At 40.3% G+C, this 24,778-nt stretch overlaps 1 protein-coding gene across 8 annotated transcripts in view; it reads right to left on the reverse strand.

The window, feature by feature from the left end:
• Positions 1-90: 90 nt before the first annotated feature.
• GIGYF2 (GRB10 interacting GYF protein 2) overlaps positions 91-24,778 on the reverse strand; it is a 78,678-nt gene continuing 53,990 nt past the window's right edge. For 3 of the 8 annotated variants that reach the window (XM_083849200.1, XM_083849195.1, XM_083849196.1), the window contains 21 exons: positions 22,757-22,974; positions 22,493-22,655; positions 22,206-22,406; positions 21,505-21,695; positions 20,681-20,840; positions 18,571-18,737; positions 18,079-18,167; positions 16,941-17,048; positions 16,289-16,386; positions 15,706-15,806; positions 14,721-14,882; positions 12,795-12,896; positions 9,904-10,062; positions 8,552-8,788; positions 7,832-7,954; positions 7,013-7,216; positions 6,680-6,885; positions 6,226-6,380; positions 4,731-4,900; positions 4,201-4,348; positions 1,507-1,847 (listed from right to left, as the gene is read on the reverse strand). In XM_083849200.1, the coding sequence (XP_083705326.1) occupies positions 1,780-1,847; positions 4,201-4,348; positions 4,731-4,900; positions 6,226-6,380; positions 6,680-6,885; positions 7,013-7,216; positions 7,832-7,954; positions 8,552-8,788; positions 9,904-10,062; positions 12,795-12,896; positions 14,721-14,882; positions 15,706-15,806; positions 16,289-16,386; positions 16,941-17,048; positions 18,079-18,167; positions 18,571-18,737; positions 20,681-20,840; positions 21,505-21,695; positions 22,206-22,406; positions 22,493-22,655; positions 22,757-22,974 (3,230 nt within the window). In that variant the 3' untranslated portion in view covers positions 1,507-1,779. Of the gene's footprint in view, positions 1,848-4,200; positions 4,349-4,730; positions 4,901-6,225; positions 6,381-6,679; positions 6,886-7,012; positions 7,217-7,831; positions 7,955-8,551; positions 8,789-9,903; positions 10,063-12,794; positions 12,897-14,720; positions 14,883-15,705; positions 15,807-16,288; positions 16,387-16,940; positions 17,049-18,078; positions 18,168-18,570; positions 18,738-20,680; positions 20,841-21,504; positions 21,696-22,205; positions 22,407-22,492; positions 22,656-22,756; positions 22,975-24,778 lie in introns of all 8 variants that reach the window. The other 5 variants (XM_083849198.1, XM_083849197.1, XM_083849199.1 and 2 more) reach the window with 5 other exon arrangements.

The following is a 24,778-nucleotide window of genomic DNA, read 5'->3' on the forward strand; positions in this document are numbered from 1 at the left end:
GAAAGCTCATGAGTGTCAAGTTTTGGGTCAGTTTTAGCATCAGGAATTATCTCAAAACTCAGCTTGGACAAAAGCAAGCAGAAAATTTGCTCTGAGATATAATACAACCAGGTTTTATTTAAGTTCTCTCTTTCCCCCCCCCCACACTGGCAAAAGTTCAGAGGGAGTTTAAAGTTTTGTAAACATTTTAACTACCCCTCTTCCCCCTTTTATGAATTTACAAAGCAAAGGAGACAGGGAGACCAGATTTGCAACAGTTCCAAGTCTCTCCATGCTATTGGATCCAAAAACTATATACAAGTCTGCAGCAGTCTCTGTATAGTTACTGTACACGTTTGGGGGCTGGGGGAAGAGAGAGGACAAGGAGGACGAGGGGAAGGTGACCCCAAAAATGAATAAACCAAACAAAATAAAATACAAAGCCAAACTGCTCTTGAGCAACTCGAACTGTTTTCTTTAGGCAGTGATGACAGAAAGACAGACACCTTTATACACCTCCACCAAACTGCAGCGCAACTCCCTTGGCAGGTTATAACCCTCTGGGAATAGGAGATGGGACCAGGGTGTTGAAACTAAGTGCATTTGGCAGTTTTAGTTTTGTTTATTTTGTGGTGTGTGCATGTGCGTGGGTGGAGAAGGGAAGGCCGTGGTAATCTTTCGGTGAGAGAAGAAGGTTATGATTCCATACTTAAACATGGATCCAAGTGAAGGTGCGTGATGTAGCTTGAAGTGTAGACGATACGCAGGGCTGTCATTGCACATAGCCTCACCCTCCACAGTCTCTTTCCATTACAAAAGGGCATCTCTGCTTGTTAACCTAAGCACTGTTTGAAATGACAACTGTCTAGGACTGCTGGGATATGTATCTGAAAGCCAGTGTTCACTCTCACCAAAGACTAGAGATCCAAAGGTAAAGATCCTACTGTCTCTTAAACGAGACAAATTTGCAGGAAAAGAGCTCAAAATAGACTGGTCCTAACCCTCAGAAGGTAGCATTTAAGGGATAAATTCAACCTGAAAGAAGAGATGCCACCCCTCTTTTTCCTCAAGAGCAGAAGTCCCCCCTCGTCCAGGAAGGCTGGAGTATGCTGACAGGAAACTCTACCAGCTTCAGCATCACCACCTAATGAAGACAGACTCGAGCTTTCCCTCCAAAATAATGTGCTGAGAAGGGCTGGCAGGGGGTGTGCAACTTCAAACCAACCCAAGCTAAACTGCGCCCGCCACCGCCCCTCTCCTGCTGTTGCCAGTTCTAAGGTTAGCTTATGAATGCAACTCCTGGCTTGGGAGAGCACCACTTGCCCTGATGGAGCGCGGAAGTCAGTATCTGTGTGGCATTTTGGTTTTGACCAACATCTGTTAACCACAAACTCTCTCTCTCTCTCTCCATGACTGCACGTGTTGGATGTGGTAAGAGTAACCAGGAGAGGGAAGCAATGGTTTGCAGGATCCCAATCGATTTTTTTCCAGGTATGTCAGCAGAAGAAATCACAGCACAGTGAAAGCTTGCTGCCAAAATCAGCTTTGTTGTGAACAAATCCTGTCTCCCACCCTCCCAGGACTCTGAACAAAGTCCACTCGACTCAAGGCTGACAGCAGGAACGACGCCTGTGCAGTCCTGGGCAGAAAGGGTTTGCCGGGGCTAGAGGAAGCAGCCTGAGATGATTGATTCTGTGATTCACTGCGAGGCGAAGAAGAATGCATGGTGGAGAGTACTGTGTCCAAAATGGAGAATCCAGGGTTAACAGATGCAGCAAAAGCCAGCTGATTTGCACATGCTCAGTAGTCTTCCAAAGTCTCTATTTCTCCCATATTGAGCCGCTCTGATGAGGCATTCACTGAAAACCCTGCAAACCAAAGAAGAGCTGTGTTATAAGTCTGATTGTGGCATATTCTGTATGATACAATGCATCTGTTACATGCAGCAGCTGTTTAAGATAAAGTGAATAGATACCAAGTAAAAACCCAAAGGAAAATACGGCTAAATGTAACAACCCTAACTGTTGTGTTCCCTTCTGACCCCCCCCCCCCAAAAAAAAAAACCAAACACAAAGATAATTCATGTACTTAGGTAAGTATCACTTGGTCTTTAGAAACAGATCAGTAGAAGCCTGATTTCAACTTTAATTTTCAAGACATTATCTGCAGAGCTAGTACGGTATCTAGGTGCTGTGGAGACGTGGCTCAGCAACATCTCACAAGACAGCGTGTTTGAACCAGCTGGTACTTGGGAGCGCCTATCGCAGTACTTACAGAGTCCAAGAGGCAGAAATAGGTGTTCTGTAAGCTTAAAGTGTTGATCATGCTTAGCACTTCAGAGGGTGTGAGCGATGCTACTCCTTACTTTAAAAGCATAGACACATGCACCTAAGAAACCTCGTGGAAGTTCCATGCATTTCCAGGCCTTCGTTTTTTTTCTTTAAACTCCTAGCTCAGGAGGACATGAAAATGTACAAAGCTACACAGGGCTACCCAGTTGGCTCAATGTATGTCTATACTTTGAACCACACTCTTAACTGTAAGTACCGAGGACGCAATGTCAGAAGAATGAGAAAGCCAACATTTTCTACAAGGAAAGACTAATGTTGTATCATATGGAAATTTTCTATCAAGATTCAGTTTTTATTGTAGCAACCCCGTATGAAGTATAGGAAAGATGAAAAAACTTTTTTTTGTGTTAAGCTGTTAAACACAAGCCTGGCATTTCATTGTCTTGAGACCGCTGTATAGGCTTGCTCTGTGCTAGAAAACAAACCACTTTTCGCAGCCATCATCTTCAAAGTGTTCTGCTCGGGATGTTTAAAAAACTGCTCTGGCTCCCTCTCGTGGCAGTACATTACCTAGAGATTTTTGGAATTTTGTAAGAGTGTACTGATTTTTAGCAAGCTGTTGTGTTAGTTCTCTTATAGCTGAAACTTCATAATTGCATTTAGTGATTTCTAATATCAATTGACCAAGTGCTTTTTTTTTTTTTATTTTTTTAATATCGAACTGATCACCCACATCAGATTCACTAGATAGGCATCTAGGGGTGGCATAAGAGGATTCCACTGAAGAGTTCATTACACTTCAAAGCAGAAATCAATTTAATTGAAAAGCACTGATTGTGCTGATAACAAAAAGGCAGCGACTTGCAGGCATATAAAGCAGCTTGCTATTAACCAAGTATGGGTTCGGCAGTGCCAACATACCAAGTACCTGCTCAGTGTGGTGCCCCAGTTTCCATTTCATCACACGAAGCACAAATAGGACACATTTGTTCTACAAGAATACTTCAGCAATATATTACATACCTCAATGCTCACTGCTCTCATGTAGATAAGTGATGCCCCTGTTTTCTTAAAGGCCACTTAACAGAAACCTTTCCATCAACGCTGTAAGCGCAGGCCAACAACTATCCTCACAAAAATTGAGAGAACAACAAAAAAAGACTACTAACTGATGTCAGCATCTTCACTGCCTCCAATTCCAAACTCTTCAAAACAGATGTATCTAAAGGCCTCGTTTGTTCTGCTGCACTCTTAAAGATCCAGGCTATCTACAAGAATAGCCACGTGTCCATGACAGGCAGCTTCCTTGTCTCAGAGACCAAAAACTTACAATACATGAAAACACGGTTTTTGAAGTCTTCAGAGTTGTTTTCACCTCTCAAAAAATAGTGTTAATGGCTATATTGTTTAAAAAGGAAAATAAACAACTAAATTACATCTCTTTCCCTACTTTACAAAACTTTTTTCTCAGGCAACTAAACCCACTCCTAATTTACCCCCAAAACACAGTGTCACTAACAAAGACACTGGAAGTCTGCCTTGTTCTTGATATCAAGGGCAGGCAACAAGTTCTCTGTAAGACCCCTTTTCCTTATCTGCTGGTTGCATTTGGACAAAGAATGAATGCACAGGAGACTCCACAAGAGACTCCTCTGTTCAAAGAGTGTCATTAGTGATTTACATCACTATCTTGTCTTCTACTTAACACGAACTTGAGGCCTGAACTGCCCCAGCAGCAGAGGCATTCACAAAAGCTTTTACATGAAACTGATGCATTATTTTAAAAATCCTAATACTGGAACAAATTCTAAGGACACTTCAACAACTACCTTTTCTGCTTGAACTCAACACTCCCATTTAGGTTAATGTGATTTTTACACTCAAGGCTTTTCCCAAAAAAACCAATTAGTTTCTAAAAATTAAAACTGACCTAACAAGCTAGGATCTGCGCGAACCATTTTCTGTTTCTTCTTCTTCTTCCCACTCTGCACAGCCTCAAAATTGGATTGCTGGTTGTTACTCTGATTGGTCTGAAAGACTGAATGTAGCGAACTATGATTCATCCCCCACACTGAATCCTAGAAAACAAAGCAAATACATTATAAAATGGAATTAAGTTTTGTTTATTTATACTGAAAACGCACAGAGAACCCAAATCACTTTCTATATCACACGTTGTAGCACTAAGCCACTGATGCATCCATCCAGTATATCTACCTCATCTTCCTGAAGTGTATCCTGGATCAGCATGCTAAGGGACTATTTGATCCACAAGGGGCTTCAGCTGTTAACTATAAAGAATACTTGATTCTGCAGTATATGTTTGAAATCTGCTTTATTCTCTGCATTTCACATGGCCTGTAAAATCCTGCTCACCCTCCTACCAATCAATCAGAAATGCCAACTCCTCAGACTGGAATACAGTATTTATACATTCCTAAGGACTGTAGCAAGATTTACCTGTTGCTGCTGCTGCTGCCGCTGTTGACTGGCTTTCTGTTTGGCACGGCGCTCAAGAAACTGCTTGGCAAACTCCTTGGCCTCAGGAGTGTCCCCAAGATATGCTCTGATGTAATCATGGACCTCATAGGGAGATTCTACTTCCTTCAGGAAAGAAACAAACGTGGGAACTGCAAGAAAAAGACAGACCATGAGAGTGTGTGTGCAGATGTGTGAACACATGCATGCAAAACCCATACCCTTTGGATTTGTTTCAAATATTTGCTAGTCTAGTACCTACAAACAGCTTGCCCTGGTAAGCTCCCTTTGGTAGAGTCCCACAATGTTTCATTCATTCTATAGGGAAAGCAACGATAAAGCTAGTGAATGTAGTAAGAAGGAAAAAGAAATCCTAGGGATACGTTGGCAGTGTCTAAAGCTGATGGGCTGAGAAACTCATTCAAATGTAATGCCTGGCCTAAATGGGTAACACTCTCCTCTTCCACATGCTGCCATCAGTACATTCTCCTTTCTGCTGAAGAATGACAAGAGCACACTCCACAGTGGCTGACATGACCCACAACCACCTGCAGTTCAACAGCTAGTTCAGTTGCAAGCCTCCTTTATCATCCTTTTTTCTTTAAAATACCTATGTTGAACTGAGTTGTTTGTTTTTTTAAACATGGATAAGGGCAAAACAAATCACAAGCCAGGAAGACACCATTGCAACAGGCTGTCACCTCAAAAGCACAGAAGCTCACTGCAGAGATGTGACACACAGCAGCACTGCAGAGCCACTGCCTCTTCAGACACCAGATGCAACTGATTACTTTGTCACAGGTGGGGCCAGGTTACTTCTAGATTCTCTCCTCGAGGAGGAGGAAAGTTGCAGCACTGTATCTGTGTGAGGTGTCATCCTGGCTCTCGGAGCAGCACTGGTTCTACAGTCATGTCCAAGGGCCCCAAAGAGCCACAGCTGTGCAGCATACAGATGCTGGAGCACAGGGACTTACACAGGTCAAGACTGGAGGCAGCAGAATGCCCGCAGAGCTTTGCTACAAAGGAGGTACCAGTTTGTGATCTCAGAGTGGGAGTTACTCTATGTGCCCTGCAGCACAGTTGGGCAAAAAAATTCACACAATTTCACACAAAAAATGCTTTGCACAGGGACATGTGATAATTTAGCCTTCACTTAAAAGTGATCCGGATCCCCACTCATCTGCCTGATATTGCATTCACCATCAAGAAGTTCTCAGCAGAGCTCTGAGTGGCAGACTTCGGAACTATTTCTTTCCAAGCACCCTTTGATGTGTAATATTTAGTCCTACAAAAACCAGAGAAGATGATACAGCAGTTCTTCAGACCTGTATTTAGAGCTAATGATACCATTTTGCTGACCGCATTATAAACATTATTTTGATTGAAGTCATTACTTCGCTTCAGAACTATCTGCTCAGGAAACAAACCGGACACTTTTTTCCACAGCAGAATAGTTGCAATCCTTCCCACCTCTTACCATCTAAGTTGTTGGCTGTGTTGAGTGCATGAAGCATCTGTTCACACCACTGAGTGAATCCATCCTGGGCTTTATTAACCCCCTGGAACAATTTCAACAGCTTCTCCTCTTCTTCTACTTTCTTATTCTGTCTACTTGTAATACCTACAGATTTACTGAGATAAAGAAAAGGCATAATACATTATAAACTAACCCTTAACAATAGTACAGTATACAGCACAGTGCTACATACAACACTCACTAGTTTACACAACACAAGCACTGTTTAAAGAACTAATTTACCAAGGAAATTCCGAAATAAATAATGAATGGCTACCTATTAGCTACTTTTGTTGTCCAAAGAGATCCTGAGTGACACAGAAAGAAGTAAAATACATCAAGATACTGTAACTGCTAAGTCATCATCTCAGGAGCGGTAGCCTTTCTTTGCAAAAGCTCCTTCCCCAGTTCCTACCTGAGGCTGGCATTGCTTTTGTTTTTATTGGTCGAGTTACGAGGTCCCACTTCCTTCACTGCATCATCCCAGAAACCCATGTTTGAGTTTTTGGTATCAGCATTACTCCAGATGCTACTGACTAGGTCAGATGCCCACTGGTTGCTGGGATTAGTGTTTAGGGAGCCCCACACTGAATTCCCAATGCTGGTGTGCAGGTTAGAGTGCTGTTGAAACATAACAAAGAGATCCTGGGTATTAGCACCAGACCTGGCAGAGCAGTAATGAACACACACGGAAAACTGTCATCGTCTGTTAACCCCCACATACTGATTAGATAAATAGTGGACGTACCGTAGTATTTCTGACTCTGTTTGGCTGCTGGTGCTGCTGTTGCTGCTGTTTCTGCATCTGCCTTGCCTCTTCCTGCTGTATCTCCAACAGGGACTTGGTAGTGCCTGTTGGTTTGGTGACATTACCCCAGCCTGACAATTTTTGCTGCTGTTGTTGCTGCTGTTGCTGGAGGGCTTTCATTAGTTCACGCTGCTGACGCCTTTGCTGTAGCAAACAAGACAAAAACGCTTGTCCATACTATCAGGAGATCATTACTGTTCCAAATTCTTGCTGGAAATTTTTTTCAAACTGATTTCATCTTATTCTGCAGAATGCTGAAGTACTACTATTTTTGAGCTGTTACATTTCCTACAAATAGGGATGCACTAAGTAACTAGGGAAAACAAGCTGTTTATTAGCCCAAAACAGAATGAACTTGTCTCATAATTATGAATGCTGTCTGCTAAGCATTTGGGGTCTTGGAGGAATACCTTCTCCTACCACTTATTTTTCTTTAACATGTCCTGGTCTTGTGCGTATTTGCAAAGCTATATGCTATAGATGTGAAATCATTTTATATTGTTTAGTGAACATATTACATTCCTAAGGTTTAAAGAAAAGGGTAGAGTTCCCCACCCTTTCAGATATTTATATTTAGAAGCTATAAAAAACCTTCACAGTACTCACTGAACCTACACCTGAAAGATAGGATTTTACCTGGATTATACTATTTTAATAAACTCATCCTCACCATTACTTCTAATAGCTTAGTCAATAGTTAAGCAGTCACACAGTGGAGTCCACTCTAACAAGTTAAGCTCCCTTAGCATTAGTATTTACCTCTTCTCGAAGCTGCCTTTCTCGTTCTTCTTCTATCTTTTGTATTTCTGCCAATGACAGTGTGTTCTGGGATTGACAACCTCCTGAATTTGACTGCTGACCCCATGTTGAAGATGAAGGGAGCTGTGGCAAAAACACACCATTAGGGATTAAAAAACCTTTTAACGAACACTGCTGAAGTATAATCATGAAAAAAATCAATATAAGCTCAGAGCACAGGGAAAAGAAAGGCCACCTTTAAACTTCAACAAAACATTTCAAAGTATAAAATGTTATAGCAGTATTAAAGTGTACGCTTCAAGTATCAAGTGTATGTTTCTTCAAACTGCCCTCTGATGTATCATACTGTCAAAGCACATCAAGAATAAGGTAATAAATACATCGCTATCTGAAAAACAGCAGTTTTTATTCCAAAGACTTCTGAAACTGCAGCCTTTAGAAACTTTGCACTGGCCCTTCCTCACTGGAGCAGAATAAACATCTGTATTGACCTGCAAATCCCTTGTCGGTGAGCTTCTTCTGACTTAACCTTTTCCTTTTGTTTTGCAACTTACCTTCCTCCTGCATCTCCCATCAATTTCAAAGCCAACTTCTGCCCCTTCCAGATAGTCCATACCTCTCTGGCTCAGTTCACACTAGCCTAGACAACCCTGAATTCCTGTTGTGGTTTTACACAGCACACTAAGTTAAGAAGGAGGTTAAGCCATAGAAACACTTTACCTTCATCTGGGCAAGTTGCTGCTGTTGCTGCTGTTGTTGTAGCCGTCGTAAAGCCTCCTGCTGCTGCTGCCTCTGTCTCATTATTTCTTTCTGGCGCTGGAGTTCCAGCTCCTTGCGCTTTCGCTCTTCTTCTTCAAGCCGTTGTCTGGCTGCCTCTTCTTCCATGCGTAGCCGACTTTCCTCAAGTCGCCGTTGAGCTTCCTCCTCTTCACGTGCCCACTTTGCAGCCTCCTCTTCCTTCCCAGCACATAAGGAAAAGTAAAGTCTTAGACTTATAAAACTGAACTACTTCTGCTCTTTGGATTTGAGATCCTAACAGAAGAAAGGGGCCTTTGTGCCTTTAATCTGTGCTGTTAAGTTTACCATTTCTCAGTCAAGAAAGTGTGGTAATATTGGCTAAATACTCTCAAAATACAAGTTCACCCATTTTTCCACCAAGGGACTTGAAAAAGAATGACATCTTTAGTTCAGACTAGCTAATTGTCTGAACCACTTTCCTTCTAGAAGTCATGCATCTTGCAGTCTGAGCTTATTCTATTTGCTTGTACAACTTACAGTCAAGCACTGGCGTACTTTCAATAAAATAAAACTTGACAGGAATAAGGGGAGAAAGTTTTTAACGTGAAAGAAAAAAACAAAGTGATGTTTACTGATGAAAACTAGAGCTGCAAAGGAAAAGATGCTTCTGGTAACAAACAAGATGACTGTGTGGTGGGCCAGAAATGGTGAGGAACATCACATCAGGGAGGGCCCTGAAAGAGATTTTTTAAATAACTAGCAAATCCTAAATGGACTAGAAGTTAATAAGCCACTCTCATTTTAAGATTTGACGTAGAGCCTGTGACAGTATCAACCAGGGGTCTAAAAGCTCAAGTTCCTCAATATAAGCTTCTAAGGCTGACCCCAAAGGAAAAAAAATAGTAAGACAATAGAAGGGAAAAAATGCTTAAACTCTGACAGCCTTGGCATAGTACAGAAAGGCGGGCAAAACTGATCATCTCAGATGATATTAAAAACAGTACTATTGTAAACACTTGTAGAATGACGATTTAAAACAAATCATTCCAGTACTGTATTCTGCCTTTCTTTTGAAAAAAGAACTAGAAGTACTATGCTGCAAAGCCACTCTTAAGGCTCAGATGTGAAGGAAAACATTCAACACAGATTTTCCAAAGGGCAGTTCAGATTCCGATTATTTTATCTGAAATGAGGAGAGAGGTAACGTCCCTGAGCTTTGCCTTCCTCCACAAAAACTGATGGTCTCTCAGGCATAGATCTAGTTTCAAAGCTTGTTGGCTCTGGTAGTCTCCATAATTAGACATAATGGATCGATCCCCTTAGCTTGTTTTCACCTGTTTACGAAGTAATTCTTCTCGCTGCCGTCTTTCCTCCTCTTCTCTTCTCCTCTCTTCCAATCTCCTAAGTGCTTCCTCTTGCTGTTGCCGTTCCTCTTCTTCCCGCTGCCGTCTTAGTGCAATTTCCTGCTCTCGTTGCCGCCTCAAGGCTTCTTCCTGGAGTTGGGAACAGAATGTCCATCTATAAATACCAAATCATTGATGAACCGCATCAGAACACAGACTACAACACGGTCTAGCTAAATGAATGGCCTCAAGAAAAGATCCTTAATATTTTGTTTTGCCAGTGCTTAGCTTAAACTTAAACAAATTGAACAAGTTTAGGACCCACAAGTCAACAGGTTTTCTGATGCATCTCATAAACAAATGAATTATTTTAATGAATAATGAAACACATGAAATCAAGCATTATCTTTGTTTTTCAAAAACAATGGCATTGAGAAAGAAAACAAAGGAGGGTGCAACTCCTCCTTCCAGTTTATACTAACTGAACCTGAACATATATATTTTAATGTGATCTCAGCAATTCCTTTTTTGGCTTGTTGGCTGTAAGTGGAAATTTCTCCTACTTAGAGGAGTTACTAAACATTGACTAACAAACAAGTGCACTACAAAACTGAAACCACATGTCCAGACACAATAAATAAGCCAAAGAAGCCCAGCATATTTGAGGACACTGAATCTTTGCAAGCCCCAGAGATATGGAACTCTATGGAAGGGCTTTCATCAGCCTCTTCCTACACTACTTAAATATCATAGGCAATGAAATGTCTCGAGGGCTTTGGTTTTGGCCTATTGCTAAGTTATTTAAATAGCTTCCATTAAGTTATGTTTTGTTTTCCAAGTAGCAAAATTATTTGGTTAACTGAAAAATAAACATCAGTAACCTTTCCTAATGCTGTCAAGATCAACAAATATTTTCCCATTCTGCTACCTCGTTTTTAGAGGAATAGGGCACAACCAGCCTTCTGCTGGTCTCTTGTGTACCACAGAGCAGGTGCACTCCTGTCCAGCTTTTCCCCAGTTGTGACCTCCCCTTGCATAAAATAGCTTTTCTTTTTGCTGCCTTTTCTGATCTTTGAAATCCAGCAACTGTGCAAAGGGCACCCTGTTTTTCATCTCTTCTGTCCTACTTATTGGACAAGAATTTAAGCTTCCATATTTTCCTTTTGAACAATCAGTACTGTGCAAACGCACTCTTTAAAGTTTTCTATAATACAGAAAGGACTAAGGGAGATGACTAAGGGAGACTAATTGTGCAAGATAGATGTATTAATTTTGAACTCCAGTAAAACAAGAAGTTAATTCTGAAATCTAAGAGCCTTATACTAAATTGCATACCAAACCTTTATATAGACATGGCATAGGTACACTGCAATACCAACTGGACCAGGTTTATGATAGCAGCTCACTCCAGATGTCTACAATATAACTATCCAGTAGACAAAGCATTTTTATACCCAATTTACTGCTGTAAATTCTTCTACTAGCTGGGTATAAAACAGTAGCCTGTGAATTATTTCCTGTTTAATCATTTAAGGCTTTGATTTAACATATTCAGAAAAGCTTTGAGCACAACGCACAACATCTAGACCATTTTTGTAACCTGGGCCTATAACTAAATTAATGGGACACATACAGTCAAGTCACAATAATCATGTGTCCCAGTGCAAGTGCTGAGAATTTTCTGCTTCCTGTTGCTTTTACTGAAAAGTCTGCTGAGGAGGCTAGAAGTGTGCCTGTATTTTGCTTGACTAGAGACCACACCAGGAGCTTGGCTCAAGACACCCAGCCACCAGCCAGGCTGGGGGATGTTTGGCACTAGTCATCGACATAACATGCAGTACCTGAGAGAGGTGAACAAAGTCACCAAGTCCTCCTACATAACAGCAGTTCACTGACATCTCTGCCCTACTTTGCTTTTTAGAAATAAGATTGGCAGCAACAAATAAAACTGCAGGGATCTCTCTTCCTCGGGAATCCTGGAAGAGACATTGCTGAACGACAAGAATTAACAAAGGACTCTTCTCCCCTAGAGAGCTAAAGATGAACAGTAGTGCATCAAAATGAAAAAGCTGCATGATCATAAAAAGCTAGGAGCCACATATCTGATAATTCTTTCTAGCCACTCTTCACAGCTATAGGAAAGGCTCTCTTAGTATTTACTTCTGCATCTTTCTTATTGTTCAGTATTTTAGTTTGAGCTTATGACCAAAACTGTTGAAAGCTCTCCAGCTTTCTGCTATTGACTTTTATGGGAAATAGACAGACTTGCTCCTTTGGCCTTTGCTGCTCCCATATTCATAGCTTCCGACTCCAGGAGAATCCCAGCTTTCTTTAGCATTAACCACCTCTTTTCTTACAATTATTTTTAAGGACACATATTGCTTTGTAGACAGTTTACTTCAGATCTTTTGAAATACCTACAATATTGCCCAATATCCTTAAGTAGTAATTCTGATTTCAGTAGCGGCTGCTTTCTTAAAGTATTCTAGAACTTTTGCAGCTGGTAACACCCACAATTCCCCTTGCCTATGTCAATAGGGCTTACAAATCTTTTAGTTTTGTAACATTCATGTTTGGGCCAAATGCTTTGAAGAGAAACAGTAAAGATATAACTCAGACAATTACTAGGTAAAATTATTAAACCTCAAATTGTGTTCCTGAAAGTGATTAGTCATTACAAAATAGAAGATATGAGATCAGACGCAAAAAAGAAAGAAGCTACACAAGCTGAGAAATATTGTTTGTAATTCTACAGTGCAGGCAATTGATGAAAACTAAGAACAAAACTGGATTCAACATTTGGTACGACATTTCATCCTACAGAATTGAATTTCTTTTTTTTTTTTTATTTAGAATTCACCATCAACAGCATATTTACTAACCTTATATACTAGCCTTTTATGCAGTATTACATCAAAAGCCTTCCTGATGTCCAGGCAGATTAAGTCTACTGCTTCACCCCTCTCAGCTCTCACTGTCACCTCCTCAAAAGAAGTTAATCAAATTTGTTAAGCATCATCTCCTCTGTATAAATCCATGCTAATAAATCAGTTCATCCCTGACTCTACAATGCCTTCCAGTACAGAAGTCAGATTCAAATATAAGACCAGTTTGTTTTTTAATTTAAATAAAGAATATTTTTCTCTTTCCAGAGAAGTGCTTAAACCCTTTCTTATCTTATCACATGTTCCTGCTCAGAATTTTGCATTATTGCAATTATTACACTGGTAATGAGCTAAAATACTTGTTACCGTTTTTCAATCCCATTCTGCTTCCTCCTTGTAAATAATTATTTCCCACTGACATTGCAGAAAGGGAAAGTCAGATTACTTACTGTACAAATCTAGAGTGGCCAATAAACTTCAGAATTTAATGTACATTTCTACGAAGTCATACACAATGGCAAAACTGTTAGCCTGAAAAAAAGCATATCCCAAGTCTATTTGGAGCCACAATGGATGAAACACATTGAGATACCAGGTGATAACTGAAAAATTAGTTATTACTAAAACAGATACATAGCAACTTAACTCAAAAGTTAAGCTTTGGAGTACATTATTGCTTGAAGGCTACTATAAATCCTGAACTTGAGCAAAGGATGCTTTTCAACTGGATACCATCATGACTTGCTATACACGAAGATGATATATTAAAGCAAGGAGACATTTACTTATTGTAGATTTCGTTCTTAAAGATACCATGAGAGCTAACTATGCAACACACTGTTCTGTTAAAATACATCTTTGGTGACAAAACCCAAACACTGAGTGAATTAAGGTCTATTACCAAGCTGCAAATAAAACTAACAATTCCAGACACTTCTTTGGAAATGTCTGAACCTTAAAATCAGAAAATGCAATTTTACAATTACCTAAGCACATAAAAATATCATAAAGAAAAAAAGTATTTATTACTTCTTGCTGTAATACGTGTGCTACTTTACAGGCCATTTATTGACTAACTTCTTAGTAAATAAGCTCACCAGCGTGCTTGCCCCTTATCCTTTATGTGTAGTGGAAACTAACTTTCATATTTCCCTCCTGCTATGCCTATAGAACAATTTATGTTTCTTCTATGGGGAATTTAGAAGTAACTGCCAGAAACTTTAAGCTAGTAATGCCTCCATGTTCTTCTAAGAAACGACATGCCATAAATCCTACATACATTCTCCTATTGAACACATGCCACATCATTCATTTTTAACAAATATGCTTGTCCATTGCTTCCAAACTATATCCCTTCCTTTCCTAAATATCAGCTTAAGAAAATAAAGCTGATACTAAGACATAACCCAGACAATTTCTTCAGCAAAAATGCTTTACTAAATTAAAAAAGGAAAAAAAAATTTTGCATCAGGTTGTTTCTCCTGTGTATCCCTCTACATTTGATTCATTTAAAATAGATGCTTAGTCTGCAGTCTAGTCCCTAACATATCCTTATCAAAGCACTAGATTGCATAAACGGTCAATAAAGATTACATATACAATAACTGGGCAACTAACTGAAGTCTAATATTGCTCCTAAGAAATTTGGAAGGAATATTCCACATGGACTAAAGCCTCTCAGCTCACAAAAAAGAACTTATCTCGAAGTACACCATTAAAGCCCATTTCTCAGATTGCAATTTGGGATCTTGAATTTAAAAAAAAAAATCAAGAACGGAAGAATCATTTCACATACTCACATGAAAAAAATATTATAACTGTCTTCATACACACCTATCAAAGATTAGTTAGACCCCACAGGATTCTTAAAGTGAGTTTTATAAAGTATTAAAATTAGAGATGAACTGCATTGAGAAAACTCACTTGCTTCCTGCGGGCCAGTTCTTCTTCTTCCCGTCGCTTCCTCTCATCTTCCTGCTGCCTCCTAAGTAGCTCTTCTTGTTGCCTCCGAAGCTCCTCCTGCCTTTTCCTCTCTTCTTCCTCTCGTTTGGCCCTCATTTCCACTTCTCTCCTCTCTTGCTCTAGCTACAATTCACATAAAACTACACTCAGATGCAGGTAAGGTATTCCTACACCAATTCTCAGGGCTTCTCTGTTAAGATTATAGAACAACATAACAAATGAAGCCTCTGACAGATGCTCTCCCTTAATTGCAATGTTACCTATGAACTAGCTGCCTACTGGGGTCAGATTCCTGCAATACTGTATAGGACAGTTTCTGTTCTGTAACGAGCATCAGTTCTCTAGTAAGTCTTTCATCAACAGCTCCTTAAAACAACCTCTGACTTAAGAAGCTAGCAGGGACTTGCTTTGCAGTCGTCATAAAATAATCAGTTTCTGGGAACATACAGAATCAGACAGGTCCAAACTTACCAAAAGAATTTAATCCTAGAGTAACTGTGAAACCATCCCAGCAAATAGAACTAACTACTCCCCAAACCAATTCTGGTGAGAAGATGGTAGAACTAAGAGAATGACTAACTGCTCCTACTCAGGCTTTGCCATGAGAGCTCATGGCGATACCATTTAAATCAAAGGTGGCTTATGAAGTGTTTTTTGTGTCTTTTGTTGTTTTTGTTTGTTTTAAATGACAACTATAAGATACAACCACTACGTTAGAGGTCTGTAGTACCTCCAAGGCAATCATTTCCAAACAGCAGTCCAAAAGGATTTAATCACTGGTTTATATAACCCATTTTCATTGAAAACCCCATAAATAGAATATCTAATCAAACTGAACAGTGTGGCTTGAAGTTTAAAAAGCTAGAGGTCTTACATGAGCTCAAGAAACAGAGCTACATTGCAGAACAGCAATGCCGACTCCTTAGAATACAAAACAGTTTCTGACCTTTGCAGCTTTGGCCTTCTCGAGCTGCTGAAGTTGTTCTAGAGCTGGTCCCTGAGTTGCAGTATCGATGGGGAGATCCCAGACACTGCTTCCTTCCCAGACTAGACAGTAAAGAAAACAAACATTTATAAGCAAAAATAAGTGCACCAATAAAAAATAACTGAAAGGGGAAAAACTTGTGCATGCTATTATATTTTATGAACTAAAATCATAATACAATATTTTTAGTCACTAGAGGGCCACCTTATCTTCTGTAGAAGAAAGCTTATTCAACCAACAAGGCTGGGTTTCCTACAAAATTCTAAACAAGAACCAGCTATTCCAACTCCTCCCATCAGAGGGAAACACCTTCACAACGTAAGGCTCAATCCCTTTGGATCCAGACTTCACATCACCCTGTGAGGAATCTTCCTATCACTCCAATGTAAGTTAAACAGCAATGCAAAGTAGCCTGAACCAGTTACAAAATACCGATGCAGAAATAATTTTTCCTAGCATCAAAAAGGGAGCAATTATCTCAAAGGTACTGCCTTTTAATTCACGAACTTTTCTCAACAGACCTGACAAGTACTAAGCATCTTACCTGTAGGCTGCGAAGCTGATTGAAGTTCCCATATAGAGCCAGTGTCCGGCACTGACACAGACCTTGTAACAGGCGGCATCATGTTCTGTTCAGATATTCTGTAATACCAACAGGAAGAGTCAACATGCCACTTCCAGGGAGAGGAATGCTCTGAACTCGCATGAGATTCAGAAACTTGTAACATACTCCTTTCCTTGCACACCTCTATTTAAAACAAAAATGTGATGCGGACAATACTACTTGCTTGCAGAGTTCTTGCTCATCTCACCCCTGCTGCCAAATCAAGGACTAAGCCAGCTATACTGTTACAGCTTTGCAGCTGCTGCCCATAGGCTACCAGATACAAGTACCTAGCACTGCAGAATTCAGTTGCCAAAGCCATTCTGTTACCAGCAAAACAGATCTGACAGAAAGGTCTGATTTCAGCCATACGATTTTCCTCATTTTCATACACATTCTGAGGTAAAAGCTACGTATATAAGGAAGTATTTCACATTCTGCAACTGCTTCATATTCATACAGTCTTTGAAACATGTAATGCCCAAATATCAGCAAGCTTGAATATGATGGACCACTGACATAGATTATAGTTACATACATATAGCCAGAATATAGCATGAATGCCATTCAGTTTAAGTCTGGGTTAACTCACCTTATCTTCAGGGCCTGGAATTGTTGCAAGAGAATAGCAAGCTGCTGCTGCTGCTGGGATGAGAGGGCTGCTTTTTGCTGCTGAGCCAGCACCTGTGCATATTGTTGTCTTCAAAAGAAAGCAGAGAATCACTGGTATTTTGTTCACTTCCTTACCTATATAATGACTAAGTTGCAGAAGTTGCACATAGATTCTCTCTCTATGACTAATGCCCACTGACCAATTTAATGTACATGCTAATTACTAGAGGAAACCACAGAATGTGGGCCATGGAAAGAATCAAAATACAAGGCACACAACAACCTGGCCCACATGCGCAGAACCAAATCTCTTTTCATCTTCTACTACACATACTGGTTATTTCTGTCCAACACTTTGTTTCTAGGCTATGTAACACTACTTCCATTTCTCTGTAAATTACATGCAGACTGCTCATAAATGAATCTGGTACCTACACAAATCACTCTTCCCTAGTATGTCAAGGCACTCCCTAGTCCATGGGCAGGGCTCATCTTACCAAATAAACTGACAATCCATATTTAAAAATCATAATCGTGTTACATATTTTCAGAACCCCTTCAACACATGCTCTACCTAATTGCTTTCTTTTCTCCAGTCTCCTACAAAATAAGTTGTTATGAACTGGCCAGAATTAAAATGCAGCTGACAACTTTGACAAAAAAGTGAATGATAACCTGCTCTTCTCCAGCAGTTACCTTGCACTGATCTTTAAAAAATTGAGCAAATAGACCAAATAAGTTTCCAAAATAAGTTTATGGCCTTCTCCATCTCCAGTTGAGATGTGCAGCCTTCCCCTGCTCAAACATCAGAACTGCATTACAAGGAGAGCTGGGATTCAGTTTGACCCTAACAGCTGCCTATATAGCAAGTCCTGCCAAAGTAGCTATGCATGACACAGAGAAAGACTCTGCATAGTGTGCCTGAGGCAGCTGCTCTCTGCTCTAATCCAGTAGACTATCAGGCCTCTGGTGCTCGGGGAAGCAGGCTGCTGCTGTTGGAGGTGAAGCACTACCACCCCCATTGCCCGAGGAAACAGTGACAAGAAGCTGAACCCTGATGATTAAAAATACAGAGAAGAACACAGCCACGGGAAGATCTCTGGAACTGGCAGTCTTACTGTATAAGAAGGTGCTGATACTGGAGGTGCTGCATTTGGATCAGGGCCAATTCTTGTTGCCTAGTCAGACGCTCTTGGTCCAGCTCGCCCTATGTTTAGGAATAAAACATTAAACTATTTTAACATACAGCAACAGTAGCATACTGCAAATGCAAGCAATATAAAATTATGCCCTGTTCTGAAAAAGCGAAGCAAATAGACTAACACCTAGACAAAGATTAACATTTACAGGCAGTGTGTAGCACAGTGAGTGAAATACACAACACTTCCATGTATCACAGCACAAAGACTAAGCATTACAGTCACAGATGTGACAAAACTCCCATTCTTAAACTGAGTGTCTTTTCTCATCTTAAAAAACGTAATTCAGCACAGGCTTCAACTTTAGTGCTCAGAGCACCTGCATTTAGAGGACAGATAAGTTGATATGTACATAATTCCATTTCCACTTATTGCAGGACTATTTGAATATTTTAACTGTCTCATAATTACCAGATGTGGAAGTGGTGCTGGACCTGGAGTGAAGGGAACCCTGCCCCACATTTTCATGATGTCTCCAAGTGGCTGAAAAGTCTCATCACAGGCTCTCTTAACCAACAGCGACATAGTGAAATATCCAGCCTGGAACCACTCTGCCATCTCCTGATTACTGAAAGGACCTGAAATAACATCAACCAACACACATGGGGGGAGGGGAGAGGAAGGAAGGCCAAGTTAAGCTTACTGGAAACAAAAGAGCATGGTGCTTGTTAAAGTAATAGTACCTAGCATCAGGCGATTCTTATCCTTCTCATCCACTTGTCTGGACAGTCTACATTAGTCTGCATGCAATGCTGGAGTGTCAATGCACATACCTGGATCACTACAGTGGCCACAACACTTGCCCTTTACTGAGAAGTGTATGATGGCTTTTACCATGCAACAGAGGAAGATGAGTCAGCTCTGAGATGAATGGTGAGCAGCCACAGCACTGAGGGGCTCAATCCAGCTAATGTACATCCTGCCGTGCAGCAAAGCTCACTTCTCCAGGCTTAACATCAGGTTAACAGTTCCAATTTCCAGTTCAGACCTCAGCAGTGCTATCAGCTAGCAGGTACTAAGATCCCAAGCACCACTGTGCCCGCACACAGATCAAAGGTAGCTAAGTGATCTTAGCCAGTTTCAACCCTTGCCTTCAATTTGGCAGAATTCACGTTTCATACGAAATTTGCTTTGGAACTGACTAAACGAGCAGAACCCCCCTCTGGGTGTACAAGATGAAATTTTTAAAGATGTAAGGGAGAAACTGGTTTTCTCATTATCTCAAAAACCTACCAATCTCTCTTTTTCTTGAGCAAGATTTCAGTCACTCCCTTCAAAGGAGAAACTCCTTTTTCCTAATTCCATACATCCAACTAGAGACAAAGCCAATACAAAAAAAGTAAATTCTTTAACAGAATAACTACACAGAAGTGTTGCAAAAATATTTTCTGAAAAGCACAAGTGTTTGTTCAGTAATTCTTGCCTTCTCTGTATGAAGTATCTCTGGAAGTTAATTCCTCACAGAAAATGTGAAACCACAAGCCGCATCCCAAGAGAAAATTATGTGGGAGCATTCATTTCTGTAGTTCAAATTCAAGGAATCACTTGTTCCAACAAAAAGATGTTAAACCATCACTGAGCATTAAACACCCAGTAGCAACTAACAGTCTGAAGCACACTAAGCAAGTGTTATATGTGCTATACGTTTAGCGCACTTCAGGGTTTTCTGTTCACCCCTGGAATCTTAAAGATGTGTAACACCTGCAGGCAAGAGACTGGCACTGACCCCACAAATAACACACCCACGAATCCTATCTAGTTCACAGCTGAGGAAGCCATTTGCACTAAGCAACATTAGAAGTTACTACACATAATGAAATACAGCACATAAGGAACTTATTCTTCAACTGCATTTTTGTGAGACAGCTATGCAGCTGCTTAAGCAGAGCCCTAAGACGTAAAGTGCTTTTGGAAAGGAAACATGCAAGTATCTACAGGAAAGGCCTGTTGCAAATTGTGTTGAAAGAAATGAGATGACTTAAGTGAAAATGGCAAGCATGGAACAGTTGGTATTACAGGAACTCATCATGCACTGGACTGCAGGTACAATTAAAATTGAGACTATGCATGAGCACTGGCTTGTGAAAATTTGTTCCCTTTGCTCTGAAGAAATTCTCCTTTCTTGAATACTCAATGTCTTTGGGCTGAGACTGGACAAGTGATTTCAATGCTTCTCATTGATTTTTCAAGATGTTTCAGCATTTGCAAATTCTTGTTTTGTTTCCCTTATTATCTGCAAATCTGAGTAACTGTTGGCATGAAAAGTTTAGTCTAACCTCAATTTACAAAAACATGAAGGAATGGCAAACCTTAGCCATAATATTTAATTCTGGACACTGAGTATGCTGATGGGGGCAGTGATGGGTAGAAGGATCCATTTTCAAAACCTAATTCTATGGAGGTAAATTCCCTGTGCTGCCTTTCTAACAACAAACATCAGTATCTGCTGGTGGTAATTTTGTGGTGAAGTCTTTAACAGTTCTGTGAAACAAAAGAGGAAGTGTAAAGGGCACAGACCTACCCTGAATTTCTCCTTGTGGATCTTTGTAGTACCACTTCTGCATGGCTTCATGGAACAATGGCATAGAGGAACCCTTTGCTCTGTGCTCTTGAATTTTTGCTGCTAGTCTTTCATCATCAACAGCACTGTCCTGCAGATATGCCACCATTTTCTCTGCTTGCTGCAGAAGACATCAAAACCACCAAGGAATACAAGAGTTAGTTGTGTGCTGAGAGATTCCAAAATGACTGTGGTAAATACAACAAGCTTGTCGTACCGAGTGCTCAGAACTACGAACTACAGGCAACTCAAGGACTGGTGTTACAGCACCAGAAACCCTTAGCTCAGTCTGCCACCTTGTCAGAATCATGAATAAGCATAGTTTGCATGCTTAAGTAAAGGTTTAGAACAACTATCTACAAGGTCCCACAAAGTATCATCATGATAAGGAACAAAACACATATGGAAGCGATAGCATAGAATACGCTCTGCTTCCTGGCAGTCACTCAACTTCCACAAATGGAGTTGGCACTTGGCTTACTTTTTTTTTTTGCATGCACATCAAGCATACCATGAAACAAATGACAAAGCTAATTGACAATATCCACAAGCCCTGGAACCTGTAGCTCTTGATCACTGGGTACAATACTGTTACTCAGAAAACTACTACCCTAACCTTGAATTATTCTCTGAGAAAATCACGGAGGGAAGAAACATTGCTTCAGAAAACATTGCAGACTATAAAATTTTATCTGCATTTTTGTTTTTATGCACTTCAAGTATTTCTTGCATTCCACATTCCTCCAGTCTCATGGTTGTTAACAAAGGAATTTGAGAAATTTTACCTGCTCTAGGTGTTTGAGGCCTTCTTCATCATCTGGGTCAGTGGGAATGTTGCCCATGCCTGGAGCAGCTGTGACAGGTGTCTGAACTGGTCGCAGAGTAGGATTTGAATTGGAAACAGGAGGAGAAAGATGAGCAGGAGAAGCTGTGTCTGCAGAAATCTGTGGCAAAGGTTGAGCAGCAGAAGCCAAATCTAAAGAAAATTTTTAAGGTTAGCTCAGTATTTTTAACATAAATTAGAACAACTTTTAGGAACTTACTGTAGAAAGATTTCAACAGCCCAAAATTAGCACCAAAGCAGTATTTTCAGATCTTCCTGTAAATGACTACACAGTGGTACCCTTTACTGCGCAGGCACCCAGCCCAGCCTTCAAGGAACAAGCAGTTTAGTTCTAACAAATGCAGTGCTCAGCACAGATCAGCACATCCTGTTCTGTGGCCACACACATTTGTCCAGACTGCTCTGCTCTACCACAAGGCACACTGGCAATTAGCTCGTGTTTCACTGGACTGCATTGCAATTTGAAGTATAGGTGGGTGCACTGCAAGCATTTGAATTAGCATTTCCACTAAATCCTATTTGTATTTATTTGTAGACCAGCTGGTGAATTCTGGATTTTCATCACCATAACCCAATCCTTAAGGAAGGCTTGTAAAATCACAATGAGTAACAGAAACCTAATGAATTAATCGATTTTATTACCTTCCCCTCTGTTGGACATTTTGGCTGGTGGTGTATTCTCTGTTCGATTCTCTTTATCTTCTGTTTTTTCTGTTCTTTCTGGGACAGACTCCTCTTTCCTTTCAAAAAGGCTTGTCTGCAGTGAGTCTTGTGGCTGGGATTTTGGTGGGGTATCTGACCTGGCAGCTGGCGAAGATGTTTGGGCTGCTTCTTCTGCTGCTTCTGTAATATTGCATGGTTCTACTTAACTGAATTTACAGAAATTCTACACTGTAGCACAGAACAGATGCGAGAGAAGTCTGCCTTACCTGCCACTATTCTATCTGTTTTCTCCCCCTCTTTCTTAGTGGTCTTCTCATGATCTTTGGCTTCTTCATTGTGGCTCCCTTCAGAGTCAGATCTTTCTTCCCCTTCCTCCACAGGTCGGAAGTCCATTTCCTGTTCCTCTGGGATTGGCTCCTTCTGTACCTTCTACAAAGTAAACAAGCATCCATAATCCACCTGATGTAACAGGACATTCGCTTAAAGTGAATAAAACACACAAGACAGCTTTTTTTTTTTTTTTTTTTTACCTTTAAAGAAAGAAATGCTCCAGAGGAGTCAAACGTTCCCATTTCTTCCTCTGCATCTTCTAAGCACCACTCAGGTAGGCTGTCCCTGTCATCATCCATGCTGCCACTCCCACACCGCACTCGTCGATAACCCCGTTCATCATCTCGTTCCCGGAAATCAAATTCAAACCTCCGTCGTCGCTCCATGTGCTCTCGCCAGCCTGCAGAACGAGGGCCATCTAAGGTGGGGGGAAAGTAACTTTACAAGACAGTCCCGGGGGTACTAGCTTACTTGGAACGGGTGGGTGGAGGTGACAAACAGTGACAGAAATTCAGAAAGCCACTATGGGGTACAATCCACCTATAAAGCAGGATCTTAAAGGACAAGGGAAAGAAGAGGACAAACTTACCAATAAAGGAGGAGACTTTTAAGTATTGTACATACCCACATTATAAATAGTATTACGACCATTAAAAGCACCACATAAGGCTAAAAAAGGTGGGCTACATCATCTACAACATGCTGGAGCAAAGTAAGGCAAACACTGGATGCTGATTGAGTTTATCAACCTCCTTCTACCAGCCACCATTGACTTAAAGATCTAAGATGTTACATCTTCTCCTACACCCTGAGCAAACCACCCATGCTTTTTTCCTCTAGCCCTCAGAGAGAACTTTGTGCATATGCATGGAAAAGAAGACTGATGACTGTTCAAGTCCTTCTGAAGGAACTAAGTCTCCTGAATGGTAAATTTCAGTCATGGAACTTGGAATGATAATACATAAGGGAAAGAGAAAAACTTTCCAAATTTAAGCACAACTTTAATTCCATTCTAATATATTCAGAAGACATCTTCATTCAGCCAAGCTTAACAAAGTCATCTGACTGCAATATTACTAACTTTATGCTGGAAAGAACCTTCAGCCAAAGAAAACAAATTGGGAGCAAAAGCATTGTAAACAACTTTCAAAGCTCTTCATCCAATACAAATTATTTTTACCAGAAAGGTACAAAGTAGAAATGAACACATTTTAAGTTTTTAGTGCTTTTAATGGTGGCTGCATTCTGTTCTGGAAAAAAAATGTCAAATTTTGTGCAGTCAGTGGAAATCAACATTTAGTCTACCTGTGTGTCAAATGGTTACCAAAAAGTTAAAAAAAATCCCCAATTCTGTTTGTTTCATATGAATGAGGCAAGTTTCTACAAACCCCGCTAAAATATTAAGACTAACCATGCAAAAAATCCACCTTTGTCTCACAAGAAACTAATAACATGGTCCTCTGCAAAAACTTTGAATTTTAATATTACATTTTATCAAGGAAACATGAAAGGTTAGACTTTAACAGAGCCTTTGCTATACTGTATGTGCTTATTTGTATATAGTTTGTATACAATATAGCTTAATCTAGTTACACCTTCTAAAAAAATAAACATCTTAGTATGTGAAACTCAGTGTTCTGAGGCAAGCCTTTTCATGTCATTAATAAATAACGAACAGTAAGCTTGCACTTATTTCATCTGTCTGCTTTTAAATAGTTCTTAGCATCTCCTAGGCCTATTATGTCAACATCCTGTTCATCAATAACTACTCAGAAGACGTGCAAGTGAAGATGGAGGCTCACTGAAGATGCACTGATGGAGTAAGTACTCCAGAGAGTTCAAGTAATAACCATTTCACGCACTATCTTCTGAAAAGAATGCCAGCATCATGCTCCATGCACCTCTGCTTGCAGCTCAACCTTTGAAAAGCCTCTCAAAAATAAAGAAGAGCAGCAACCAGAAAAAAAAATCTTTATGAAATTACAGATTAAGGACTCTCTAAAATGCTTTAAGACATAAGATCTTAGTAGAGCTGCTTCAGGGAACACAAAAATCTTATCAGGGAAGTTTTAGGCAAGAGATTATTCATATTCCTTCAGAATGACTTGGTAACAAAAAAAACCAAATACATCATTCACTAGTTTTGAGACAAAAAAAGGTTTGCATCTGTATCTGATAAAATGGACTTGCTCTGCAAATTTCAAGGGCAATCACTGTATGAA

This window comes from Anser anser (genome assembly GCF_964211835.1).
Source record: "Anser anser genome assembly, chromosome: 9".
Taxonomy (NCBI): domain Eukaryota; kingdom Metazoa; phylum Chordata; class Aves; order Anseriformes; family Anatidae; genus Anser; species Anser anser.